The following is a 25,027-nucleotide window of genomic DNA, read 5'->3' as shown; positions in this document are numbered from 1 at the left end:
AATCTCATCTTCTTTGATCTATCAAACTAAATATTTCCAATTGACATCATTCCAAACCTCCTCTCCTCTTCTTCTTCTGAAACAAACCCATCAACTTCATTTATTTTAAAACAAATGTTCTATTCATCCTCAATCTCTATTTAACATTAACAATACAACCAACTTCTACCACTACTACTACATATTGCTGTTCAACAGACATTTAATCATCGTCCTCACAATAGATTAAATCCTATATTTTAAAAGAAACAACAACAACAATAATTATCAATGAAACTTTGATTTTAAAAGTAGAAGAAGATACAAAAAGGTAAACATCAGCCATACAATCCAATGTCATGTAATGCATATTTTCATTTCCAAATCTATTGCACAAATGAATCTATAGATTTGAAATCAACTCACTCACTCATCATCTATAACCAATCGAATCCGATTCCACACACACAGAGTACTACAACAACCAAACCAAACCAAACCAAACCAAACTAGTTTTGGATTGATATCGAATTTTCCGTATACTGGTTGGAAAAAAAAGAAAAAATCAGGTGTGAGAGGGGAAAAGGGGTGGATATTGATATCAACAAATATATATTACACTGAATGGTTGATAATGATTATCCACACTGTTGTTATGTTTTTACCCCACTTGTCCACAATTGGCAATAATTATTCCATTCTTTTTGTAAATCTTGTTGAGGTGTGTGTGTGATGGACAAGTTCATTCGTCTCCTATATATAAATATATATATATATGTTTATGCATACAGAAGCAGCTGTAAATCGCGTGTAAAAATATATATATATATGAGACACCCCACCCTCTTATCCTATCCACTCCTCTTGTAATCTATATCCTATATTTAATTACTATTATCAATCTATTTCTATTACTTGCGCCATCTTAACCTTTTCTTCTCTCTCTCTCTCTCTCTCTCCATCCTTACCACCTAAACAACTAACGAGAGGTATTGATTCGACATCTGCATTCCGGCTTACCATTCTCATCATCATCTATCTCTTCTATCCATCTAGATTTATTGTTGTTGTTGTGTGTTTAAACACTAAAATTATCTCTTTCAACTCTATTTTTGTTTATTTTTCCTTCCTCTTCTCTTCTAATGATCCATCATTTTTATTTATAATATACCTACCTACTACTATTAATAATAATAATAATAATAATTATTATTTACATTTATTTTCAAATTAAATTTCATTGCACTGCATTATCCAACCAACTCTCAGTCAGTATTACCAGAATCATCTTACCAGAGTTATTTAAAGAATTATTATTATTATTATTATTATCATAAAACAGAAATAGAAAGAGTAGAGTTTTTGGAACACACATTAATTGATTTTTAAAAAATATCTCGAGATAATTATTTATTTATTATCATTTATTATTATTACTTGAAGTTAAAATTATAACTTTAACTTTTTTCAATCCACCCAAAATGTAAATATAACTACACTGTATATTCCGGGCTTTGGATGTGGTGAAATGATAACAACAACAACTACACAATCTATTACCCAGTTTTGTGTTTTTTTCTTTGGTTGTTGTTCAGTATTTTGATTTAGATTAACCTTTGATATTAACTCCCATTTGGTTTTAAGTTACACTAAAATAGGCAATAGATGTTATTCAGTCAGTACTTGTTTAATTAAACGAAATTTTATTTATTTATTTATACTTGCTTGCATTTGAGTGCAGCAAGACAGACAGACAGACAGAGTAAATTAATTAATTATCCAACAAAAACTATAATTAATTAAATATATATATACTTTTTAAAAAAAATATGGCAACTAGTGGGATGATTGAAATATCACTATCGATTGGTGAATGGATATTAAATACAAGTGGAATAAAACAAAATGATCAATATTCAGTATTTACCATCGTCATGTTGGTAATGTTATTGGTTTCCATTCGATACTATCTTGGTATTCTATCATATTATAGTAAAGCACCTTCTATCCATAAATTAAAATCAAATTCCCAATCTCTCAGTTTGTCGTCATCATTGTATGGTATCAGTCGAGACAACCAATACATCTATAATTATTATGAAAATAACCATCATCATAACCATCATCAATTCCATCGCCACCACCATGGTACAATCGCCACCATAGCTTACTCTATTCAATCTTTTATTGGTAAGTATAACAAACAAACAATAGATTTGATCTATTAATCAACTAATCACATTCTTATCTTTTCTTTTTTTTCATTCATTTTCTGTGTCACATTTTGTGGTTGATTTCTTTTTTTAGCATATATAGTATCATTATGCTGGTTTACGAATATTCGTGGTAGTGGTGGAAGTGGTGTTGGTGGAGTCAACCCATCAACATCTGTGCTATTATCACCACCCACTATATCTACACACTCTCGCCCACTTTCGCCTTCACTTCCTTCTTTATCATCATCTACCTCTTCCCCATCTACAACAACATCTCCGGCCTCATCATCTCCTACATCTACATCACCTTCTATTTCAGGTAGATCATTCAATCAAAGACATGAAAACAACAAGCCATATGTATTGGGCATTACATCTGGAACCATAGGAACTATTGGTGACAAGTTCTCTTTTGTGGTCGTCTCTCAACCACATCTCTTTAACAGTGGCAGTAGTACTGTCAATCACTTGATCTCGCCAAAGTCTGGTCAGATGTCAAACAAAAGAGAAGGGCGATCAAGTGATATTGTGACTATAGCCATCCAAGGACACGACCTTTACAACATGGATGAACACGCTCAGATCAATGTTATCGACCGCAAAAATGGAACGTTTAGTGTTTACTTTTCAGTGACCAAGAGTGGAACATACACAATCAACATATTTGTTAACCAAGTCTTATTATCCCCATACTCTGTTTATTTATCTCCTGGTATGTAATTACACATTCGCACATTCACATTCAGAAAGTTAACTACAACCACATCTGATCAAGAGATAATGGGTGTTTAAGACAAAAAAAAAAAAAAAAGAGTAGCAGGGATTGTTGTGTATTTTTTTTTCAAGGATACATAAAACCACTCCCCCTCCAAGAATGGTAATGGGTTGAATGAGTGAATGAATGGTTGTCATCATCATCATCATCATCCTCTTTCCTTTCTACGCGTTACCTACTACCCTCGTTTAAACCCAAAAATCAATCACAATCCTCTCTCGACTTGATGATAGATACCCAACCCTACCCGCGCTTGCAACGATAAAGTTGATTTATATTAATATTGAACCTCTTTCCTTCTCCTTTTAATTACTTTTATTGAATATTACTTCCTTCTTTAGTTCAATATTCATTCTTTTTAACAGATGTAGATAGTAAACAAAATATGATAGTTGCAGGAGAAGAATTTAATTTTGAAATTACACCAACCAAGATTGTCAACCAAAAGATAAATGACCAAGTGTCGATCGATACATTTGTCAATGAAAATGGAGTCATGAAAAAGATTAGCAATGACTTTACACTGTATTCATCGACCGATCCCGAAGGATTCCATGGACGCGGTAAACTGATCCGTAGTGGCGACTATGTGATCGAAGGTAGTGTCCAAGGAATCCTAGTCTTTTCAAAGGCCATTAGAGTAGAGGCAGGTTGCGTTTCACCAAAATACTCTCAAATCATGTGGCATGGAAAAGAATTAATCTCTGAAAATAAGTTTTTCATTCTTGAAGAAAACAAACAACAAAAAAAATCATCATCCCCTTCATCAAATGTATTAAAATTTTTAATTGTTACAAAAGATCAATTTGGAAACCCATGTAATGGAGAGAAATATATTGGTCAATTTAATGTAGAATGTTTAAGAAGTTTTTCACCATTATCAAACGAGACTTTTATAAATAACAAACAACAACAATGCAACTTTACAACCAAATTAGAATATACAATTACCAAAGACGAAGAATTTGAACGTGGTCTAATCGTATCAATTCCAATCAATCAGTGTGGATGGTATACTGTCAACTTTAGTTTAAACGGAGTTCCATTGTTATCTGGTGGTAGTAGTCCCTATACTTTAATATCAATTTCCAAGGATGATTATTCTCATCTATCAACACGTTACACTCAAGGTATATCATCATTTCCTTGTCAAATAGAAAAAAACAAAAAATTTGCAAATGTTAATTTAAATATAACTTCATCTGTATGTAAACAATACATAAATCAATCAAACTCGAATTATAGTTTACTAATTATTTTATTTTCTAGAAAATAGAAATTACAGAAAATTATTATATAACCAATTTAGTTGTATATGAATTTACAATTAATCCAACCATTCAAGTATGTAAATTGAAAGTTAACTTTAATTTTTAATCTAAAATGTTTTTTAATTCTTTCTATTTTAATAGATACAATTATTAAATGAAAAAGAAATATTAATCAAAGATAACAAAACAAAAATAATAATTCATAATTGTACAAATACATTTTTAATTTTATTAACTGCCTATTACTTTTTTGGTGATCAAACTGGTATGTTGTATAAACATTAAATTTATAAAGAGTATTATTAATTAATTAATTATTATTTTTTTTTAGAACCATCATTTGATTCAAAATGTAAATGGTTAAAAGATAAATTAAATAAGATTCAAAATAATGAAAGATTAAAACCAACACCACTAAAATTAAATATATCGTCACGAGACAATATACTAGAGGAATCATTGGACATTTTAAAGAATGTGAATGGAAAGAATCTGTTGACAACTCGAATCATTGTCAAGTTTGAAAATGAAGAGGGTGTAGATGTTGGAGGTATCTCCAAGGAATGGTTCTCCAAATTCTCACAAGGAATGGGAGAGAGCAGTCTAAATGGGTACCGTATGTTTGAGTGCAAAGCAAACGATAGATACCAACCATCACCATTCTCTAATCTAGTGCCAGAGTACAAAACACTCTTTCGCACACTTGGTCGCATCGCTGCCAAATCAATTTTTGAAAGCGTTTTGAAAGCTGACCGTCACCTATCCATTCACTTTACCCCGTCCTTTTACAAACGACTCTTAAACGAGCCAGTCGCCATGGAGGATGTCGAATCACTCGATCCAGTCCTCTACCGAAATCTCTTTCAATATTTACTCAATAATCCAATGGAACAAGTTAATCAAGTGTTGGGTGATCCACTTTACTTTGTTCATCATATTTATGATAATACTTTAACCAACACTACTACTACTGAACAATCATCTACAAATGCATCTGGTGTCTGTCAAAATGGAATACAAAGTAAACAAGAGTATAAAGTTGTTAATTTAAAACCATTTGGAAATCTAATCAGAGTGACCGATGAAAACAAAGAGGAATACTTACAATTATTGGCTGACCATATGATGTATGGTTCCATCAAAACTCAAATAGATGAATTTAAAGAAGGATTCTATCAACTGTTACCTCAAGAATTCATTTCAATATTCACTTGGAAGGAATTGGAAATACTCATTTGTGGTAAATCAAATGTTAGTGTTGATGATTTAAAAGCTCATTCAAATATTACTGGTTTTGTTGTATGTAGAAAATAGAATTAAATTAAATCAAAATTAATTTATTTATTAATCAATTGTTTGTACTTTTATAGTCTGAAGAAATTGTTAATCATTTTTGGAAAATATTAAATGAATTTGGAGAAGAGGAAAAGAAATCTTTATTGAGATTTGTAACTGGGTCCAGCTCTGTTCCATTGGGTGGATTCTTTCAATTGTATCCTCATTTTACAGTTAATATTACACCAAATACTAGTGTTGGTAGATTACCAGTTTCACATACTTGTTTCAATCGAATTGATATTCCTCGTGGTCTAACTTCCTATCACACTCTAAAACAAAATATTCTAACTGCCATAAGTGAAGCTTCAGAAGGTTTTTCTTTAGTTTAATTTAAACTAAATCAACATATAAATAAATAATCAGTATCTTCCCCTCCTCCCTCTCTTGTATTTATTATCTAACACAACAACGACAAATCTTTATATTTTTATTTTAATTTAATTATACATGATTCTCTATTCCAAATTGAAATGTTTGATTTAATTTCATTTTCCATCTCTTGATCTATTTCATCTACTTTAAATTCAACTACTTTAAACTTTTGACATTGTTTGATTGCCAGTACAGTCTGTTGACTTAATTTGAAAACTGGACCATATGATAATAGATTTGGTAGAGGTGCAGGTGAATCAGACTCTATTAAATTCTCCAATATCTCGGGTGCACCAATTGATAAATAATTGACATTCTTTGAGATGGATGATAATAGTTCCAAATATCTATCAAGGTTTGGAACCAACTCTCTTTTTTGTTTTTCTATTTCTTCTTCAAGTTCAATACCTTCTTCTATCTCATCAATCCTTGTAATATAAGGTCTAATCTTTAATTTTGATAATCTTCTAATTAATGTACAAGGAATATCAGTTATCTCCATGTTAATGGCCAATCTATTGATTTGACAATGTTCAGTGTCTGTGAAAATATATTTAACCATTTCTCTTGCTTCTTGTTGATATGAACATTCTGATGGAAGTGTTTCATATATTCCAAAGTTGATTGATAGACTTTTCAAAGTTGAAGCTTTTAATTTAATTAAATTATAAACTGATTTAAATAGAATATCTGCTTCCTCCATTGAAGCGTGGTTTCTAGTTTGATTTAGATGTAACTTGAAAGACCCTAGTTGTGGTAACTTGCCCAAAGATTGAAATAAACAATCTCGATCATCCATTATATCCAAGAATGCGAGGTTTTTAAATGATATACATGTCAAAGATCTTTGATATGAATCAATTAAAGGTATTAATGAAACCAATATTTTAAATGGGGAAACTTGTGGATTATCAATCATTATTTTATCATCTTGTTTAGTATAATAATATCTAATACTGTTGGAAGGATGATAAAAGGATAGTTGTTGAATATTTGGACACAATGTATATAGTTTTAAACTATCTAATGGCTTGATGATTGATTTATCTGCATTGATTGAAACATCCAAACTGGTAATTGATTTTCCAACCTTATTATTATTATTATTATTATTAAACCATTGTAAGAAATTATTATCAGTTGTATGAATAAGATCGATAGTTATCAATTTAGCATTATCAATAAAGAATAGGTATGGTTGAATTGCATTGGGATTTGTTTTTAATTCATTGATATAATAGTTTGATTTGAAGGAAGTGATCTTTTCTGGTATGATTAAATATTTGTTATTTCCAACATGACCAGCATAATCTTTAAGTGTTTTTTTTGATTGATGTTTTGATGTTTTAAATAATAATAGTGGAACTTGATTGTTGAATGATTTAATGATAGAGTAGAACTTCCAACTAACTAATGCCATTGAAAGACACCAACTATCATTTCTTCTACATGACCAATCAAATGCTAATTTAATTATTTTTAAAACTGTTTCTTCTTTTAATCTAATCTTATTATTAGTATTATCTGTCATTTAAATAATTGATTGTGATTGTATAAAAGAATTATAGAGATTGAATGAAATGAAGATTACATGAAGTGAAAATTGATTGATCCCTATTCATTCATTCGAGGAGAGAGATTTATTAATTATTCCCACCATACCCCCTATAAATCTCATTACAGTCACAGAATTTTTGAAGAGAGAAATGATTTAATTTTAATTTTGATTTACCACAATGAGCTGTACAGTTTATTATTATTATTATTATTATTAATTTTGTTCACCATCCTTCTTCTTTTTCTCTTTTGGTAAGAGCAAATTGCTTTGAAATAGAGGATTCCAACAATAATCATCTGACATTAGATTAACAATAATGGATAATAGTTTATCTAGTTCACGACCATGTGAACTATTATTGAATTGTTTAACATTGATAATACCATTATAGAGTTGTGTGTTGTTGTAGAATAAGAGACTGTTGCTACCAATCAGTCTAATAAAGAGTTGGAAATACTTTACATTGTTGGTTTGGATGATTTGGTGTCGTTGTAGTTCAATCATTCGGAACAACTTTAAATTATTCAAATTGATTGTATTATTCGAGTCAAATGAGACTGTTGCAAAGTTTTTAATTGGCATGGTGACACTGAAATAGCGGTGCCATGTTGCCAATCTGTAGACGGTCCATACACAAACCGAAAGGTTTGGACACTTTTCAGCGAGTGATTTGAGTTGATCGGAATCCGTGGTGGTACCAAAGAGTGCTTGGAATTCGGAAAATGGCCTGGACAGGGATCGAAGAATTGCTTTCTTTTCATCGATATATTCATTCTTTTTGACTGGTGGTAGGAATTGGATCAATTCAATGCCCGATGGAAGCGCATCAATACTGATTTTCATTTTATATGATGCTGGTAGTGTCAAACTGATTATGGTGTCGGGTAGTACACCTGGGTTGATTGGACAATCAAACAGGTCGCCAATGACAAGATGTGTGAGTTGAGAGGGTAGAGAACGTGGTTGGAGTGTTTGACGGAAACAAGCACCGAGCTTTAACCGCAAGAGATTGGGTGGTAATGCACCCTCTGGTATCTCTACATCGATCAATGGACCCAACTCGAGATCGATAATACCTCGAGGAAGAGTCTTTAAATTTGGACGATTGTCGTGATGATAACAGTCAATGAAAAGGTGTCGAATGGTTGGTGGAAAGTTAAAATCCTCCCATCTATTGTCCAAACCAATCGTAGCAGACATGCTAAGCGACTCTATTCCGTTTGGAAGCGAGTTTGGTGTGATTTCCATGTAGTTGTATACACCATACGTCAGAGATTTGATTGTCGACGGTAGAATCTCCATCAATCCCTTGACCTGATAGCTTGCACCAATAGACAAGTGTTCAATGTTGCTCGGCAAAGAGTCTTGTACCAATGGCTTGTTGAAAGCGTCGCCAAGTTGAAGTGTACGAATAGAGTTTGGTAGGTGACCGGGTTTGATCTCCCTATTAAATCGACCGACCAATCTTAACGTCTCCAAATGAACCAACTTTGTGAATAGATTGTCAATTTCAAAACCAAAGTCGAATGAAATGGTTAAACTTGTCAATTCCAGCGGTAGAATATCCAATAGTGAAGGGTAATAGATGACTTGTAGATAATCGACTTGTTTGATGGTTGATGGTAATTTATAATTATCGGGGTAATTTACTATTGATTTTATATTTGCTATTAATTTTATATTTATATTATTATCAATATTATTTTGATTATCATTATTATTATTATTTTGGTTATTATTATTGATGGTTGCTAATTGATCAACAAGATCAGTAAAGTTGTTTGGTTGAGTGATTGTAAATATAGTATTTGATTGTTTTGATTGTGTTTGTAGGTTGGAGAATGAGTGTAGATAGCATAAAGGGATTGTATCACCTCTTTGACAATGAATCTTTTGAAAGACCAGCATTCCTTTCTTTTCCCACAACTTTTTACAAGTCATCACCAAACAGATACGATCGATATCATCCAATATATCTTGGTTAGCAATATTACTAAACAATAGATAATCTGACAATTCAGTCAGGTTATCACCTCCAACAACTGGTTTCTGATGATCATTATCTCCACCAGTATTGTTTTCATTACCAAATCTTCGAAATAATCTTTGAAGCATTTTCTTTGTTGTTGTTTATTCTTTTAATAACTATAAGTTGTTTATCTATTTATCTATCTGTCTGTAGGTCTGTCAATACTACATGTGACTGTGCTCTGAATGAAGCTATGCTTTTGTATGATTTTATATATTAAATTTTAAATTAAAATAAAATTCGATGATTCACGATCGAATGACTCATGGTTTCACACAAACTCTAATTTCTTTTGAAAATGAATATCAAACAAATATTTGTTTGTGTATTCGATCTATCGGTCGATGATTCACTATAATTTCTTCTTTCTATTAATAGCCAAAAGCTTTTATCAAAGTTCATCATCATCTGACACACACCAGGGATAGATACTATATAGAATGATCTTAGCAGGTTTATATATATAGACTGCAATCAAGAATAGAATATACAGTTCTAGGTTACAAAAGATGTTGGTTGGACAAATCTCGAGGAAGGTGCTTTCTCGCTCGCTCGCTTCGAGAGGTCGATCTGGGGAGACAAAGGGAGTAAGACCCGATTGATGATGCATCTTCAAACTCGTTTTCCCAATGAAACGAATTGGTCAGTTTGTTTTTGATTTTTCTTTATCCCTAAACCACACCAATGGGGGTACTCCTCCCATCGTAGCACTGATATTTTGCACTACTTTTGTGTGTGTGTATTTAAAGTAACACATATCTCTTTCTTTCGCTTTTATACCACCTCATCGTTTGTTGATAGGGTTAGTTCACAAAGAGAGAGAGAGAGAAAGAGAAGAGTGTGTGCGTTGTCTGCTGATTGATTAGAAGAGTTAAAGTTGTTGTGCGAACAACCGACAAATTCATACATAAATAACATACATCAATTATTCAAACATACCTACACTGTATGCCCTACCACCTACCTACCTACCTACATACAAAGAAAGAAAAGAGAACTGATTCTATATTTATATACACATACAAAAACAAACATATACATATAAATACAAAACAACAACAACTAAATTCTCTCTCCTCCTCATATTATTATTATAATTTAATATTGTCATCATTGTTAAAAAAATAATAATAATAGTAATATATAGTAATAATAATCTAATAACTTAATAATTTTTTTTGACCCATGGATTCGGAAAAAGAAAATGACCATGATGATGGAGCAGGTGATGCAATCATAATACCATCATTGTCACCTTCAATAATAGAATATAACCAAGATGATGAACAATTGGTACCAGGCCATCATCGCCATAGTCATCATCATCATGGAGATAAAAAGAAAGCAAGAGAAAGATTATTGGATGGAGCCGATCGATTGACTTCATCCGATGAATCTACAACATCACATGACCAACAACAACAAGATAGAGACAACGTTGAAATGGAAGATGTTGAATTGGAAGATCAACCATTACCACCATCCACTCATCAACAATCAAAACTAACAAGATTTAGACAATGGTTGGCTCCACTTGGAAACACATTTCATTTGGGAATTGGCTTTTTATTAGTTTTCTTTGGTTGTAAGTAGAACTATACTAAGAATAACCAATTATTATTATTATCCACCTAATGTTTTCCCAAAAAAACAAACAATATATATTTAGATTCACCAACACAAAATTTAACAACAAGTATACATCCAAACACTGGTAGTCTCAGTCTTGGTATACTCTATTTTGCATTTGCAATTGGTTGTTTAATATCACCTGTATTAACAAAAAAAATAGGTCTAATGTAAGATGAAGAACAAAAAGAACAAAAAGAAGAAGAACAAAAAGAAGAAGAAGAAGAAGAGGGAAACAAACCAAAACTAATCACTCTTTCTACTTTTTAGTAAATCATTATTTTTATCTGGGATAACATATTCATTATTTATTGTTTGTTCAATTGACGTACTTTGGTTTTTCTATTTACCCTCTGCCTTTATTATAGGAATTGGAGCAGCTGTTTTGTGGACTGCACAACCAACCTATCTTAGTCGAGCAGCACCAAGTGAACATGAACTTGGCAAATACTCTTCGATTTTCCAGACCATTTACAGTGGCGGCGCTATTTTTGGAAATGCAATGTCTGGAACATTTACTGCGCTCAATCTATCGACTGTCACAATGTTGATCATCTTTACAGTCGTCACCACCGTAGGATCCTTCATTTTAGCATTCCTCAAACCGATACCTGCAAAATCAAAGGAAAAAGCTTTCAATCTCAAACAAGGTATTGCAGGTGTATTCCTAAACTTAAAACATACCGATATGTTACTACTCACTCCATTTTTAATTCAACAAGGTCAATCGTATGTTAATTATTATAATAATTATACAACAAACTACAGAGTTAACTCGAGTTTCCTCTAACCTTTTAATTTCTTTTTTTTTTTTTTTTAAAAAAGACAAGGATTCTTTTTTGGAACGATTCCAAAATTAATTGGAATGGATCATGTTGGATTTGCAATGGTATTGTATGGAATATTTAGTGTTGTAGGGTCGACCGTTTGGGGAAAGGTACATGATAGTTTGGGTAAACGCGCAATGGCACATTCTTTAACAGCCATTTTTATAATCTCTACTATTCTTGTCATCATTGGCGACGCCTACAATATCATGATTCTATTTTACATAGCATGTGCTTTAAACGGTGCCTATGATTCACTCCAAACAATGATCATATTTTCAACCATTGCAACTATTTATCCAAATGATAATATCTCTCAATTTTCAAGTATGTTAAAAGAAAAATAACAAATAATAATAGAATGGTTATTAATTAATTGGTTTATTTTTTAGCAACAAGATTTGTAATGTCAATGAGTACGGCGGTATCATTTTTCGCATTCAAATATATTCCATTTTATCCAATTATTGGTTGGTTGATTGCCAACGTTGTAGTTTCAGTCGTAATGTTCCATTTTATTTTAAATAGATTAGATAAGAATCGTACGACCAACAATTCATCAACTCCAAATGAAAATCAAGATGATCATTCAATTGAATTAACAAACAACAAGGTTGGAGGACAACAAGAAGCAGTTTCTATACAAATTCCAAACTCTTCTAAAAAATATCAAAATATTGGACATGATGATGAAGAGTAATAAATAAACTACTCTTGAATCAAATAAATACTTATTTATTAATTAATAAACAATATTCATGAATACCAATTTATCTGGTCGGACCTGGTAATGATCCAAACAAAAGTTGGGAAAAAAAAAAAGAGAAAAAAAAGCAAATTTGGGTTTGTTGGTGTGCGACAGACACGCATAGTCAACTTCATCTTTTCCCCATTCGTACTATTAACAACAACAACAAACACATAATCAAAGAGAGAGAGAGAGATAGAGAGAAGGAGAGAACAACAAGATAGATTGATCAATTTATTTATTTACAAAGATCTTCATCTTACTCCCTTATTATTTATAAATATAACAATACCCCAAACCAAACAGTAGCAACTCAACTACTAATCTAATCTACTCATATATATAACAATATATTAAATCAATAGAGACAAAAAGTCCTAGTTTACTATATATATCTTATAACAATCAAGAATACTATTTTATTATCAATAATAATAATAATATCAGGAGATTAAACAACCGAGAAAAAGGAATAACAATTTTATACTATACTTTATATATAGATATACTATATTCTTTTATTTAAATTTGTATATATATATATTAATCAAACAACAACAACACTAAAGTAAAAGAACAACTCTTTAACCAACAAACCAAACAACAACCTTACTACTACTTCAAACAGTACATAATAATAATAACAACCAACAACAAACAATGGGAGTTCCAAGATTTTTTAGATGGGCATCAGAAAGATATCCACAAATAATACAAAACCTTGTAGATTCAAATCCACCAGAATATGGTATGATAGATCATCTGAACATTCAAACAAGAACAAGACAATGACCATTTTAGAGACAAAGAAGAAATATCTTTATGATCTTATTGTTATTGGATTGGACTATAGTTAATCGTCGTCGTCGTCAAATCAAATCAAATTCTCATACACTTCAACTTCCTCTTTCCATTTTATTTTTATAGATAATTTATATTTAGATATGAATGGTATTATACATGCATGTTCACAAGAGATGACTACAAAATTGATAAGATTTTCAGAGGAAGAATTAATTAGACTAGTTTGTAATTATATCGATAAACTGTTTCATATTATTAGACCAACCAAATTGCTGTACATGGCAATCGATGGTGTCGCACCACGTTCAAAGCTGAATCAACAAAGACAACGTCGTTTCCTTTCGGTGTTTAGAGAGGAAAAAGAAAAAAAGGAATTGATCAAAGAGGGAAAAGAACTTCCCGAGGTGATATTTTCTAGAAATGCCATTACACCTGGTACGGAATTCATGTCGAATCTGTCAGAGTGTTTGCAGTTCTTTATCAAGAAAAAGATATCGGAGGATCTCAGCTGGCGCGAGATTGAAATCATATTCTCGGGTCCAGAGAACCCAGGCGAGGGTGAACACAAGATCATCGACTATATCAGAAAGTACAAAGCCTCGCCAGACTGGGATCCCAACCAGTCACATTGTCTCTATGGGCTGGACGCCGATCTCATCCTCCTCGCACTCGTTACGCACGAGCCACACTTTTCTATTCTGCGTGAGGAGATTGCGTTCCGTCCACAGGCAAACAAGCAACTCGATTTTCAACTACTTCACATCTCGTTGCTGCGAGAGTACATGGAGCTGGAGCTGAAATGCGAACTGGACTTTGGCTACAGCTTGGAGCGCATCATTGACGATTTCGTGTTGGTGATGATCTTTTTTGGCAATGATTTCCTTCCCCATCTCCCTTTTTGCGAGATCTCGACCGGCGGGCTCAACAGCGTGCTCGAACTCTACAAAAACTCGCTCAACGAGCTCGGCGGCTACCTCACCGACGAGGCCGAGATTGATCTCGACCGTCTGGCCGTGTTCCTCGCCAAGATCGCCGTCTTTGAGCGCAAGCAGAATCTGACTGTCGGCGAAGCCGAGGAGAACGAGGTGGTCGAGGACATGCTGCTCGAGAACGACGTGCAAGACGATGAGGAGAAAAAGGAGATTGAGCGCAGGGCGTTTGAGCGTCTTAAAAACCACTTTGGCGAGATCACGTTTGAAGACGACGACGTGGAGGACATCAACGACTACTGGATCAACGGCTACTACCGTTCCAAATTCCCAGACTTTCCCGAGGAGAATCGGTCGGCTATCGTCGACTACAAGCGTCATCTCGTGTTAAAGTATGTCGAGGGTTTGTCGTGGGTGCTCAACTACTACCACAATGGCTGCATCTCGTGGCGTTGGTACTACCCCTACTACTATGCTCCTTTGGCAGTCGATATGCGTGACCTCTCCAGTCTCGAGATTGAGTTTGAGAGCAACGGCCCAGTCACACCTTTCCAACAGTTGATGAGCGTCTTGCCACCACAAAGCGCACATCTCTTGCCTGCTCCCTACCAAGAACTCATGACATCGGCCGCATCGCCCATCATTGACTTTTACCCCACAGAGTTTGAGGTGGATACGTCCGACAGCCATTACTTTGACGGTATTGCCGTCATTGGGTTCCCCGATCTCGGAAGGTTGCTCGAAGCTACCGCCGCCGAAGATTCGTGGGACTTGACCGACAAGGAGCGATCTCGTAACGCCCTGCGTAACGCCGTCATCATCTACCACGACGCCGAGCAGGTCGTCAGCGAGCCATCACCCAACTTGCGTCTCTTCCCATCGCTCGAACACTCGTCTGCCAAGACTGAGGACTTTATCCTGCCGTTTTACGAGGGTCTCAAGCCATTCCGTCTGTGTGAGGGTGTGTTGTTGGGTAGTCACTCGCCATCGGGTTTCCCCACCTTTGCTGTTGACGTTGACTTTACTTGGGAGTACAAGAATGCCGTTGTCAACATTTGGGGCATGAAGAGTAGAAAAGAGTCGATCATTGTGCATCCACCCATCCCCCAACTCAACAAGGACAAGACTGCCAAACAGATGACACTCGCTTCGATCAAACATTGGATTGGCAGACGTTGCTATGTCAACTGGCCATACAACACTGAAGCACTGATTGTCGGTTTCTCAGACAGCAACCAAAAGATTTCCATGTTGGAGAATGTCAGCAGTACCAATGGAACGGTCCGTCTCACCACTCAAGACTACTTGGCCGTCCAAAAGGTATCCTATCTCGACCAATTGAAAAAGATCCCAATGGACTATCTCACCAAGGGTATCGATGTCAGTGAAGTCACAAGTAACACCATTCTCGTCCACGTCCGCAAGATTGCAGGTATCGATGTTGAATTTGGTGGTCGTACAGTCAAAAGATACACGGAAAAAGAGTACCAACTGCCCATCCAACTGATGGTCGAGTATGACAAGGTGCGTGCCGACTCGCGTTACCTAGAGACCGAAGAGATTCCATTTGCCACGCGATTCCCTATTGGCAAGCAGGTGCTCTACACCAACCCAGACCACTTTGGTGCTATTGGAAAGGTGCTTGGACACGCCGACGAATCGACCGAGACCTTGGATCTTGAACTCAAGGTTGGACAGAGTGGACCAGACTTGCACTTTGGACACCGTGTCGCCAAGGAAGAGACCGACGAATACTTCCCCATCCAACATGTTTGCAAGGCTACCGGATTGACCAACCAACAATTGTCATTGTTGACAGGTGGTCTCTTTATCGACAAGCCAATGACCGATATTGGTCTCAACATGAAGTTTACCGGTCGTAACCAACAATTGATGGGGTATTGTCGTGGTACCACCCTCGGTGACCGTAACGGTGGCACCTACAAAAAGTGGGAGTTTAGCAACGACGCCATCCAACTCATCATGGACTATCTCAAGACCTTCCCCATCATCCAAAAGATTTTGGTTCTCGTCAGTCAACCATCTGACGACAAGAGTAGTAGTAGTGGTGGTGGAATTCGTGCAATCGATATTTCATCGCTCATCTCTGAAAAGACTGATCGCGTTGCCTTGGTCAAGTCGATCGAAGAGTACTTTGACAAGACTGGTATCCGTAGAAAGCGTTATGTCCCATGTGACAGCTTGTCGCTCAGCAAGAAATCGATCAAAAGAATCGAAGATCATTACGGCAGACTTGCAGCCGCTGCCATTCTCATCCCCATGAGAACACGTACCCAATCGGACAAGGTCATCGAGCCAGCCTCCTACGAATCAGTCATCTCTTATGAAAAACAACATGTCATCCAAAAGGCACATGAACAACAACTCCAAAAGGAACGCAAGTATGGTGGAGGTAGTGGAACGAGTAGTCCAGGCACATCAAGTCCATCCAAGCCAAAACAACATGAACGTCAGTTCCGTCTTGGTGACCGTGTCATCACCATGTTGGACAAGGGTAATGTTCCATTTGGTCTCTATGGCACTGTCGTGTCGATCCAAGACCAAAAGGTTGACGTTGTGCTCGACAGAGAATGCTTTAGTGGTAACAACCTCGAAGGGTTCTGCTCTGAAAAGAGAGGGTTGTTTATCAGCAAGTGGCGTCTCTACAATCTGTCTACACCCGATGCCAACTATCGTCGTGCAACCAAGTCGGAAAAGGAGGGTGGTTACCGTCTCGGCAGCTTCCCAGAGTACGACTCGAACGAGTACTGGAACAATCTCAAGATGACCAACGACCAAGACCATGGTGTCGTCAAGATCAAGGTCAACCATCAAGCCAACACCAACATGGTCCAAAAGGTGCAACAACAAACTCAAAACCTCAACTGGCAACAACAACAAGAGGTCTACAGACAAAACCAACGCAAGACCTACCACACTCGTCAAGACCAGTTTGTAAAGACCAACTGGGAGACGGAAGAAGATCACGCCACCTACCGTAAAACATTCCCCAATGTTCAAACACAACAACTCAATTGGCAACAATTGGAACAACAACAAAAATCTGCTGCAAAACAACAACAAAAAGGTGAAAAGGCTGGTAAAGGTGGTAAAAAAGGACCAAAGGAACAACCACAACCACCACAACAAACCTCTGGTCAAACACCTGAATTACTTCAAAAGATATTTGATTCTTCAAAGATTGTTCCATCAACAAATGGAAATAATACTGCTGCTGGTGAATCATCATCATCGGTTCAACAACCATCTCAACCACAACAGCCACAACAACCACCACAACCACTTATGGGATTGATTTATAATTCTTTAGAGTCACAAAAGGATGGACCAGCTGATCACCAAGCTACTCCACCACCACCACCCTATGGATACCCTCCAGGTCAAATGCATCATCCAATGGCACCACCACCTTTTGGATTCCATCCAATGGCTCCACCACCCTATGGATTCCCTCCCATGCAACCAGGTCAAATGCATCCAATGCCATATCATCCTCATCAACAACACCAACAACAACAACAACAACAAGGTCAACAACCAAGACAACCAAGACAACCAAATCCAAGATACCAAAAGAAAGATAAACCACAAAACAACAACAACAACAACAACAACAACGATACTAACAACAACAATAACCACCAACAACCAAAATCACCACACCACCAAAAACAACCAAAGTCACAATCACCACAACAAACCAATACCAATACCAATACCAACAACACTAATGTTCACACTTTAAAGGATGTAAAGAAATCGTCACCACATCCAAAGAAAGACAAGGTATGGATTGCCAAACCGAAAACCTCACCAACAAACAGTCCACCATCCACAGAAGCATCGTCGCCAGTTGCACCATCCCAACCAGCCTCGACGAACAACAATGCCTCTACATCGGAATCAAACAATTAAAAAACTTGGATCGATTTTTGGAACAACGGATACCAATTTTAAAACCAAAATAAATCGCATCCTTTTTCGAAAATTAATTTTTTTTTTTTTTGTAATTTAAATTTAACGACAACAGCGCCGTTTGAAAGAGAGATGACTATGAAGATTATGAGAGGTAGATGTCTGTAGAGAGAGAGCAAAAGAAGTAGAGTTTGATAAAAATAGAAGAATTATCAAAAGGAGAATAATAATCAATCGTATTAGAAGAAGAAGATAACATAACCTCTCTATTGTTGTGTTAACATTCAATAAATACCAAATAGTGGGTTACCAACAAATCTTAAAAGAAATAACAACCAACAACAAGAAAAGATCTATTAAAATAGAAAGATAGATAGATAGATATATAAATCATTTATAAAAATGGAAGAATCAACTATTAGTACGAATATTGATACAATGACAAACGATAGTAGTGATAATGGTACAGATACGATGGTGGGTGAAATTATACCTACAACATCTACAACATCTACAACAACAACAACAATATCAACCAACACCTCTGCTGCTTCTGGTTTAAATAGAAAAGTGGTAAAGATTGTTAGTAATGAAGGAGATGAATATGAATTGGAAGAATGTGTAATAGAGATGTGTCGAACCGTCAAATATATAGCCTCTGGTAAATTGGGATTTAGAAATGGTCTTGGAGGTTGGTTTAATATCGAAGGTAAATACGTGTTGCATAAAAAAGAGGGGCGCCTACTAGCAACCATTTACACAAACAACGATCAAGAATGCATACTATGCTTTCCCGAAATAAGAGGTCAGATCCTCTCAACCATCATCGAATATTGTAAATTTCATTCTTCAAATCCAACCTCTCAACAAATACTAGAACATGACGATAATTTAATTTCAATGAAACAATCAAGTCTATGTGAATTGGCATCTGTATGTTTAAACCGAGAATGTTAATGATAATGATAATAATGATGATCATCATATTTTTGGAATGAATATTAATATGAATCGTCGTTATTTATTTATTTATTTATTTTTAGGCATCTTATTATTTGGATGTAAAATCATTAGTTAGTTTAACCTCTAGGGAGATTGCTGCACAGATATCTCGTATGTTTAAAACCACTGTTGAACTCAAATCGAAATACAAATCATAAATACAAATATTAATAATATAATACTATATTTAATTTAGAGAAAAGTTCAGAAGAAATTAGAGAAACATTTACCAATTTACATTTAGCAGGATATAATCAATTTTTTTCATCAAACAAACAATGCCCGTCTTATAAGAAATCATCGAAAAAGGAGAAACTACAAATCGTAGCACCAACTACATTGGCAATAGATGATAATCGATCGGTCGATGAATTGCTAGAGTTTTTAGGAGAGTCTAGTAAAAAACCAACATCAAAAAAGAATAAGAACAAATCATCGTCATCATCAACGTCATCGACATCATCGACATCAAATACTACACAACAATCTAAATTAAATAGTAGTAGTACATTACCATCTCAACAACAACAACAACCATCTCAACAATCAAATAATAATTCAAAATCAAATAATAATAACAAATCATCATCATCTGTAAATAATAACAATAACAATAAGCAAACCTCACCGATTATTTTACCAAACAAATCCAAATCTACAACGAATAGTAGTACTAGTAGTACTATTGGAAATATACAACAACAACAACAACAAATTCCTGATATTTCACTAACCAACAACAAAAAACAATCAAAATCATCTTCAACCTCTTTGAAATCATCTAAAAGTTCACCTGATCTATTCTCTTCTGAAGAAAGGACAGATAATTTGTACCATACCACTCAACAAAAACAAGACCCATCTATGGAAACTGAAACATTTGAAGAGGAATGGGATGATGACGATGATGATGAAATCGATCCAGATTTACAGGAAGAAATCGATAAAGAAGTGGAAAGTTTCAAACAAAGATTGGATTTATTTAATAGACAACCAAAAACAAAATTGACATTACCTTCTAGAACTTTAGCAGCTCTTCTAGATGCATATTGATATCTATTCAATAAAACCATATATATTTAACTTGGATTATATATTTATATACATATCAACTGATAATATGGTGTGTTTTATACAATTGTGATAGATCTCTCTCTCTATCATAGTATTTTTTATTTTCTTTCTTTATTTAGTGTTTTAACCAACCAATTGATTTGACATTAAATCTTTACTATGTTTCTTTACTTGTTCTTGTAAGAGATAATATATTTTTTTACAACCAGCCAAAGCCATGTCTAGTACGGATTCAAACATTTCTTGGGGTACCTTTGATTCCATATTGATTGAAATGACACCACCCAACTGAGGATGGATCGATAGTAAAAGGTCGGCACCACCCGATCTCTCTTCCATGTGATTGAGATCCATCAATGCACTTCCTTCTATAAATGTCGCAGAACAAGCACAAACATAGTCACGCATGGGAATACCAGCGTCGATCATTGCGAGTGTCACTGCATTGATGGCAGCCGATTTCAAGCCACCGTCAGATTGAAGTACTTGAACGTATATATCGATTTGTGAACGAGGAAAGAGATGTGTGAGCACTGTCGACTCGAAAGCCTGTTTGATGAGTGTAGATGTTTCATAGGCAGTCTTGTCGAACCTCGATTTCACCTTTCTCTCACTCGTCGAGAATGAACTCATTGCAAACTCGCACTTTATACTAGCTCTGTCAAACAATGATTTCTGTGTCGTCGATTCGTGTGGACCATATATAGCTACAGTAATCTTTGTATTACCTTGTTCATAGTATGAACTACCGTCTGCTCTATTCAATACTCCCATTCTCATATTTAATCTTCTTATTTCATTTGATCTTCTACCATCAATTCTTAATCCTTCTGGACTAATATAACTTAGTTTTGACTGAAATACATAAAAGAAGAAAGGGTATTAATAATCTTTGTTCTTTCTATTCTATCTAGTGTTGTTGTTGTTGTTGTTGTTTCATTACCATTATAAAGATATTTATATATATAGAGAGTAAAGAGAATGAGATAAAAGAGAAAAATAGATTAAGTGATCACTCTTTGAAAAATTTACTCGACTTGTGTGAAAACGAACGACAATTTATCAATTTAATTTAAAGTATGTAACTTGCATTAGGTTATGAATATGACAATTATAAGAGAGAGGGAGAGAGATTTATTGTTGTTTAGATTTGTTCTTTAACTTTCTGGTAGTGGTTAGTGATTGATCCCAATCGACGCTAAAGTATTTGGTTTTAATTCTTTCAATGTATTCAACCAAGTTTGGATGAGTCAAGATGGCATTACGAGCTGGAGTTGGGATATCGGTGGTCCACATTTCAGCCAACATTGAAAACATAGAGATATCAGAGTAGCCGATTTGGTCGCCAAACAAATAGGTCTTGTTACCCAAAATGGTGGAGAGTGCAAACATATCATCGTTGATCAATGATACTCTCTCCTCTTCAGTGTATCTAGAAATACCGGCTTGGTAACATTGATTCTTTACACCTGCCAACAAACGTGGCTTAATGAGTGGAACAATCCATTTGGGTGCTGCTACAAAGAACTTGTGGGTTTCATTTGTCTTTTCATCGACCCATCTATAATAGACGAGTGGCCAATAGACTGCCTCATCGATAAATCTTCTAATCAAGATTTCATTGGCTCTTTCTTGGTCATTGGTTTGGAATAAATTGGTCATATTGAGTCTATAGAGAGAGAGAGAGAAGAGAAAGAGATCAAAAAGTAAGTACTCTGGAGCATTTGGATCACTAGTCACTAGGATAATTGATATTTTAAACAACATACTTTTTAGCCAATTGTTTGATAATAAAGTGAGAGTCATAAATGTGTTCACCATTGTAATAAACATATGGCATCTTGTTACGTTCACCTCTGTCCATTGAGTCTAAAGTAAGATAAAGGTTAGGGTATATACTATGAATGAAAACATATAAACTATCATAGCCATTACATACAAATTACTTTATAAGGTACATTGGCCAACTTTAAAAAGAGGATAACCTTTAATGCAAATGGTGATGGATGTGGAACTTGTAAATCAGTTGGTCCAATAGCAATTACATAGACAATATCCTTTTCATATTTCTTTGTTTTTTTTGTACAGGAAATAGATTCTACAAGTTAGTTATGAAAAGGGGTGATCAGATGATCAATCTTAAGATATCTTTTAAAAACATACATATCCAGATTTCTTCTTTGTTTTAAGAAAGTAAGCACCAGCAAGTGCAGCAGCAACAGCAGCTATAGCAATTGGGTTTTGATTTTGAAGGAATGTTACAATTTGATCCATTCTCTAGATGATGTTAGATAAGATAGATAGATAGATATAAATAAGTTTTGTTGAATGAAATTGAATTGAAACTAGATGATTGGTTGTTAAAGGTGACACGGTTCAAGAGACAAAAATATCCAACCTCCATCTTTGGTCATCATTACATCATACATTTATTTTTAATCGATTAATTTTTTGGGGTGCAGAACCACTTTCGCTTGCTTCATGATGGTGTTGTGACCGATGATTACATCAGATGAATCGAGCTAGCTAGTTATTATTATCCCAATTAAGACTATAGAACAACACAACGAAAAGGAAGGAGTATCATCAACATCAACATCAACATCAACATCATCATGATAAAGACATTCATAGGATACGTAGATACACCATTCGATAGTGATGATGCATACCCATATGAAACTAAAATAGGTGGTGCTCCTGTACGTACAATCTAGCTCGCTAACACTCAAAGGTTTCAAGAACCTTTGTCGTCATCATCGATCGAATGAACCATCAATCAACTAACGCACACGTGTTCATTCTGTTATGTATAGATTTGGTGTTCTCAACCACCTGCACAATACAAAGATTTAAAATGTACAAGTTGTTCTAAAGAGAACTTGGCCTTTCTGTTGCAAGCATATTGTCCGTTAGACTCGGTACCCGACTATGAAAGAAACTATTATATCTTTGTTTGTCCAAAGTGTAGTAATGGTGCAAATGGTTGGAAGGTGATTAAATGTTTAGATCCTCTTAAAGAGTATGACGACGATCAAGACGACGATGAAGAAGACAATGAAAATGACGACGAACAAGAAGAAGAAGTTACAACAAAGAAAGAACAAGGTGATTGGGGTGTTGATGATGATGATTGGGGTGCTGATGATGATAATGAAAACGAAACATCTACAACAACTACAACATCATTACAACAACAAGAAAAAAAACAAACAATAGCGGAAATGATTAAAAGTAGAGACCAACAATTACAATTGGATCAAAACAAACCAAAAAAGAAACAACCACAAGTATCCCTTAGGGAATCATTCAATAGTGAACAAGAGATTATTTCAGGTGTAGTCATTGAAAATGATAAGAGTAATCAATATGAATCATATTACTTGTTCATTGAAGAAGAAAAATTAAAGAAACAACAACATCAACAACAAGAGGATCAATCTCATCATCTCAAAAAATATCAATCACACGACGTTGAAGAAGCGGAAGCTTGGTCTGGTGAAACCTATGAATATGTACAGGATAGAGTATTTAGTAAATTTTTAAAGAAAATTGGTTCAAATCCAGATCAATGTTTAAGGTAAATTATTATTATTAATATTACAAACCAAAAAAAGGGAAAAAATAAGATATTAATATTTCTTTAAATTGTAGATATTCATTTGGAGGTGAAGCATTGTGTATGTCAAATCAAGGAGTTGAACAAGTTAGAAATGCACCAAAATGTAAACAATGTTCTAGAACAAAGACATTTGAATTCCAAATCCTTTCAACAATGATCACTCAAATAGAACCAAGAAACAATCAACCAAATGAACTTGATTTTGGAAATGCTTTTATCTATTCATGTCCCAACAATTGCTATGATAAATCAAAGGATATTTTTAATGATGTAGCTTATATTGAAGATTCTATAATAATTGAAAGAGCAGTATAATAAATTCAAAAAAATCAAATATATATATACAACAACAATAATAATAATAATCATATTGTTATTATTAGTTGGTATTTATTAAATAAATAAGTTATGTACAGAGTATTTGAAATTATATACAGATTAGAGTATACATTGTTCATTTTTGTTTAAATATGGATCATTTAGGATTTAGTAGGAATCACTACCAACAACACATTGTGATTAATGTTTTAATTTTTTGGTAATTATAAATTCACTATCACTAAACAAAAAAGAAGAGGGAATAGATGTTAATATCTTGGATTTCCTTATGATTGTATTAATTTCCATCTTTTTATTTAATTATTTATTTATGCTTACCCTTGAGTATGATCTTTATCAAAGTTATCTTGAATTTGTAAGGATTGTAAGATGTCCTTGTAAACAATCAATTGTTCTTCTGGTCCATAATGATCAATATCCTTGGTTTTTAAATACTTTGATGAATGACTACCCATGTTTAAAATATATTTTTGAATAAATAAATAATTAAAAGATTTAAGATATATAAATAGTTGTTGGAACAAATAATAATATGAAAATATGTATGTGTTATTATAATATAATATAATATATTGATTG

The 25,027-nt window shown here is 34.4% G+C and overlaps 10 protein-coding genes across 10 annotated transcripts; 5 read left to right on the top strand and 5 right to left on the bottom strand.

Moving 5' to 3' along the window:
• Positions 1–1,808: 1,808 nt before the first annotated feature.
• Positions 1,809–5,908, top strand: DFA_11749 (ubiquitin-protein ligase domain-containing protein; the record flags this gene model as incomplete). The annotated part of the gene is made up of 7 exons (XM_004350645.1): positions 1,809–2,169; positions 2,287–2,907; positions 3,312–4,174; positions 4,240–4,314; positions 4,383–4,506; positions 4,573–5,540; positions 5,612–5,908. 7 exons carry the CDS (start codon positions 1,809–1,811, stop codon positions 5,906–5,908), a joined length of 3,309 nt encoding a protein of 1,102 aa, XP_004350696.1.
• A 98-nt stretch (positions 5,909–6,006) lies between these two features.
• DFA_11748 (uncharacterized protein) lies at positions 6,007–7,482 on the bottom strand (the record flags this gene model as incomplete). Its single annotated transcript, XM_004350644.1, has 1 exon — positions 6,007–7,482. The coding sequence occupies one exon, from the start codon at positions 7,480–7,482 to the stop codon at positions 6,007–6,009; it is 1,476 nt and encodes a 491-aa protein (XP_004350695.1).
• A 240-nt stretch (positions 7,483–7,722) lies between these two features.
• DFA_11747 (uncharacterized protein) lies at positions 7,723–9,624 on the bottom strand (the record flags this gene model as incomplete). Its single annotated transcript, XM_004350643.1, has 1 exon — positions 7,723–9,624. One exon carries the CDS (start codon positions 9,622–9,624, stop codon positions 7,723–7,725), a length of 1,902 nt encoding a protein of 633 aa, XP_004350694.1.
• Positions 9,625–10,723: 1,099 nt separating this feature from the next.
• On the top strand, positions 10,724–11,957 carry DFA_11746 (uncharacterized protein; the record flags this gene model as incomplete). Its single annotated transcript, XM_004350642.1, has 3 exons — positions 10,724–11,123; positions 11,208–11,337; positions 11,438–11,957. 3 exons carry the CDS (start codon positions 10,724–10,726, stop codon positions 11,955–11,957), a joined length of 1,050 nt encoding a protein of 349 aa, XP_004350693.1.
• A 75-nt stretch (positions 11,958–12,032) lies between these two features.
• xrn1 (5'-3' exoribonuclease) lies at positions 12,033–18,411 on the top strand (the record flags this gene model as incomplete). Its single annotated transcript, XM_004350641.1, has 5 exons — positions 12,033–12,321; positions 12,387–12,690; positions 13,246–13,272; positions 13,426–13,490; positions 13,670–18,411. 5 exons carry the CDS (start codon positions 12,033–12,035, stop codon positions 18,409–18,411), a joined length of 5,427 nt encoding a protein of 1,808 aa, XP_004350692.1.
• A 402-nt stretch (positions 18,412–18,813) lies between these two features.
• DFA_11744 (uncharacterized protein) lies at positions 18,814–20,466 on the top strand (the record flags this gene model as incomplete). The annotated part of the gene is made up of 3 exons (XM_004350640.1): positions 18,814–19,344; positions 19,455–19,524; positions 19,610–20,466. 3 exons carry the CDS (start codon positions 18,814–18,816, stop codon positions 20,464–20,466), a joined length of 1,458 nt encoding a protein of 485 aa, XP_004350691.1.
• A 144-nt stretch (positions 20,467–20,610) lies between these two features.
• Positions 20,611–21,433, bottom strand: DFA_11743 (Exosome complex exonuclease rrp41; the record flags this gene model as incomplete). The annotated part of the gene is made up of 2 exons (XM_004350639.1): positions 20,611–21,342; positions 21,431–21,433. The coding sequence occupies 2 exons, from the start codon at positions 21,431–21,433 to the stop codon at positions 20,611–20,613; spliced, it is 735 nt and encodes a 244-aa protein (XP_004350690.1).
• A 188-nt stretch (positions 21,434–21,621) lies between these two features.
• On the bottom strand, positions 21,622–22,761 carry DFA_11742 (glutathione S-transferase domain-containing protein; the record flags this gene model as incomplete). The annotated part of the gene is made up of 4 exons (XM_004350638.1): positions 21,622–22,156; positions 22,257–22,356; positions 22,427–22,556; positions 22,651–22,761. The coding sequence occupies 4 exons, from the start codon at positions 22,759–22,761 to the stop codon at positions 21,622–21,624; spliced, it is 876 nt and encodes a 291-aa protein (XP_004350689.1).
• Positions 22,762–23,102: 341 nt separating this feature from the next.
• Positions 23,103–24,424, top strand: DFA_11741 (uncharacterized protein; the record flags this gene model as incomplete). The annotated part of the gene is made up of 3 exons (XM_004350637.1): positions 23,103–23,189; positions 23,304–24,067; positions 24,142–24,424. The coding sequence occupies 3 exons, from the start codon at positions 23,103–23,105 to the stop codon at positions 24,422–24,424; spliced, it is 1,134 nt and encodes a 377-aa protein (XP_004350688.1).
• A 204-nt stretch (positions 24,425–24,628) lies between these two features.
• On the bottom strand, positions 24,629–24,903 carry DFA_11740 (uncharacterized protein; the record flags this gene model as incomplete). Its single annotated transcript, XM_004350636.1, has 2 exons — positions 24,629–24,668; positions 24,767–24,903. 2 exons carry the CDS (start codon positions 24,901–24,903, stop codon positions 24,629–24,631), a joined length of 177 nt encoding a protein of 58 aa, XP_004350687.1.
• Between the last annotated feature and the right edge of the window lie 124 nt (positions 24,904–25,027).

The sequence above is a fragment of the Cavenderia fasciculata genome (genome assembly GCF_000203815.1).
Source record: "Cavenderia fasciculata unplaced genomic scaffold Scf_EUAJFUG02HR96I-5, whole genome shotgun sequence".
Taxonomy (NCBI): domain Eukaryota; phylum Evosea; class Eumycetozoa; order Acytosteliales; family Cavenderiaceae; genus Cavenderia; species Cavenderia fasciculata.
Note: the sequence above shows the minus strand (reverse complement) of the source record. Positions and strands in the feature narration are given on the sequence as shown.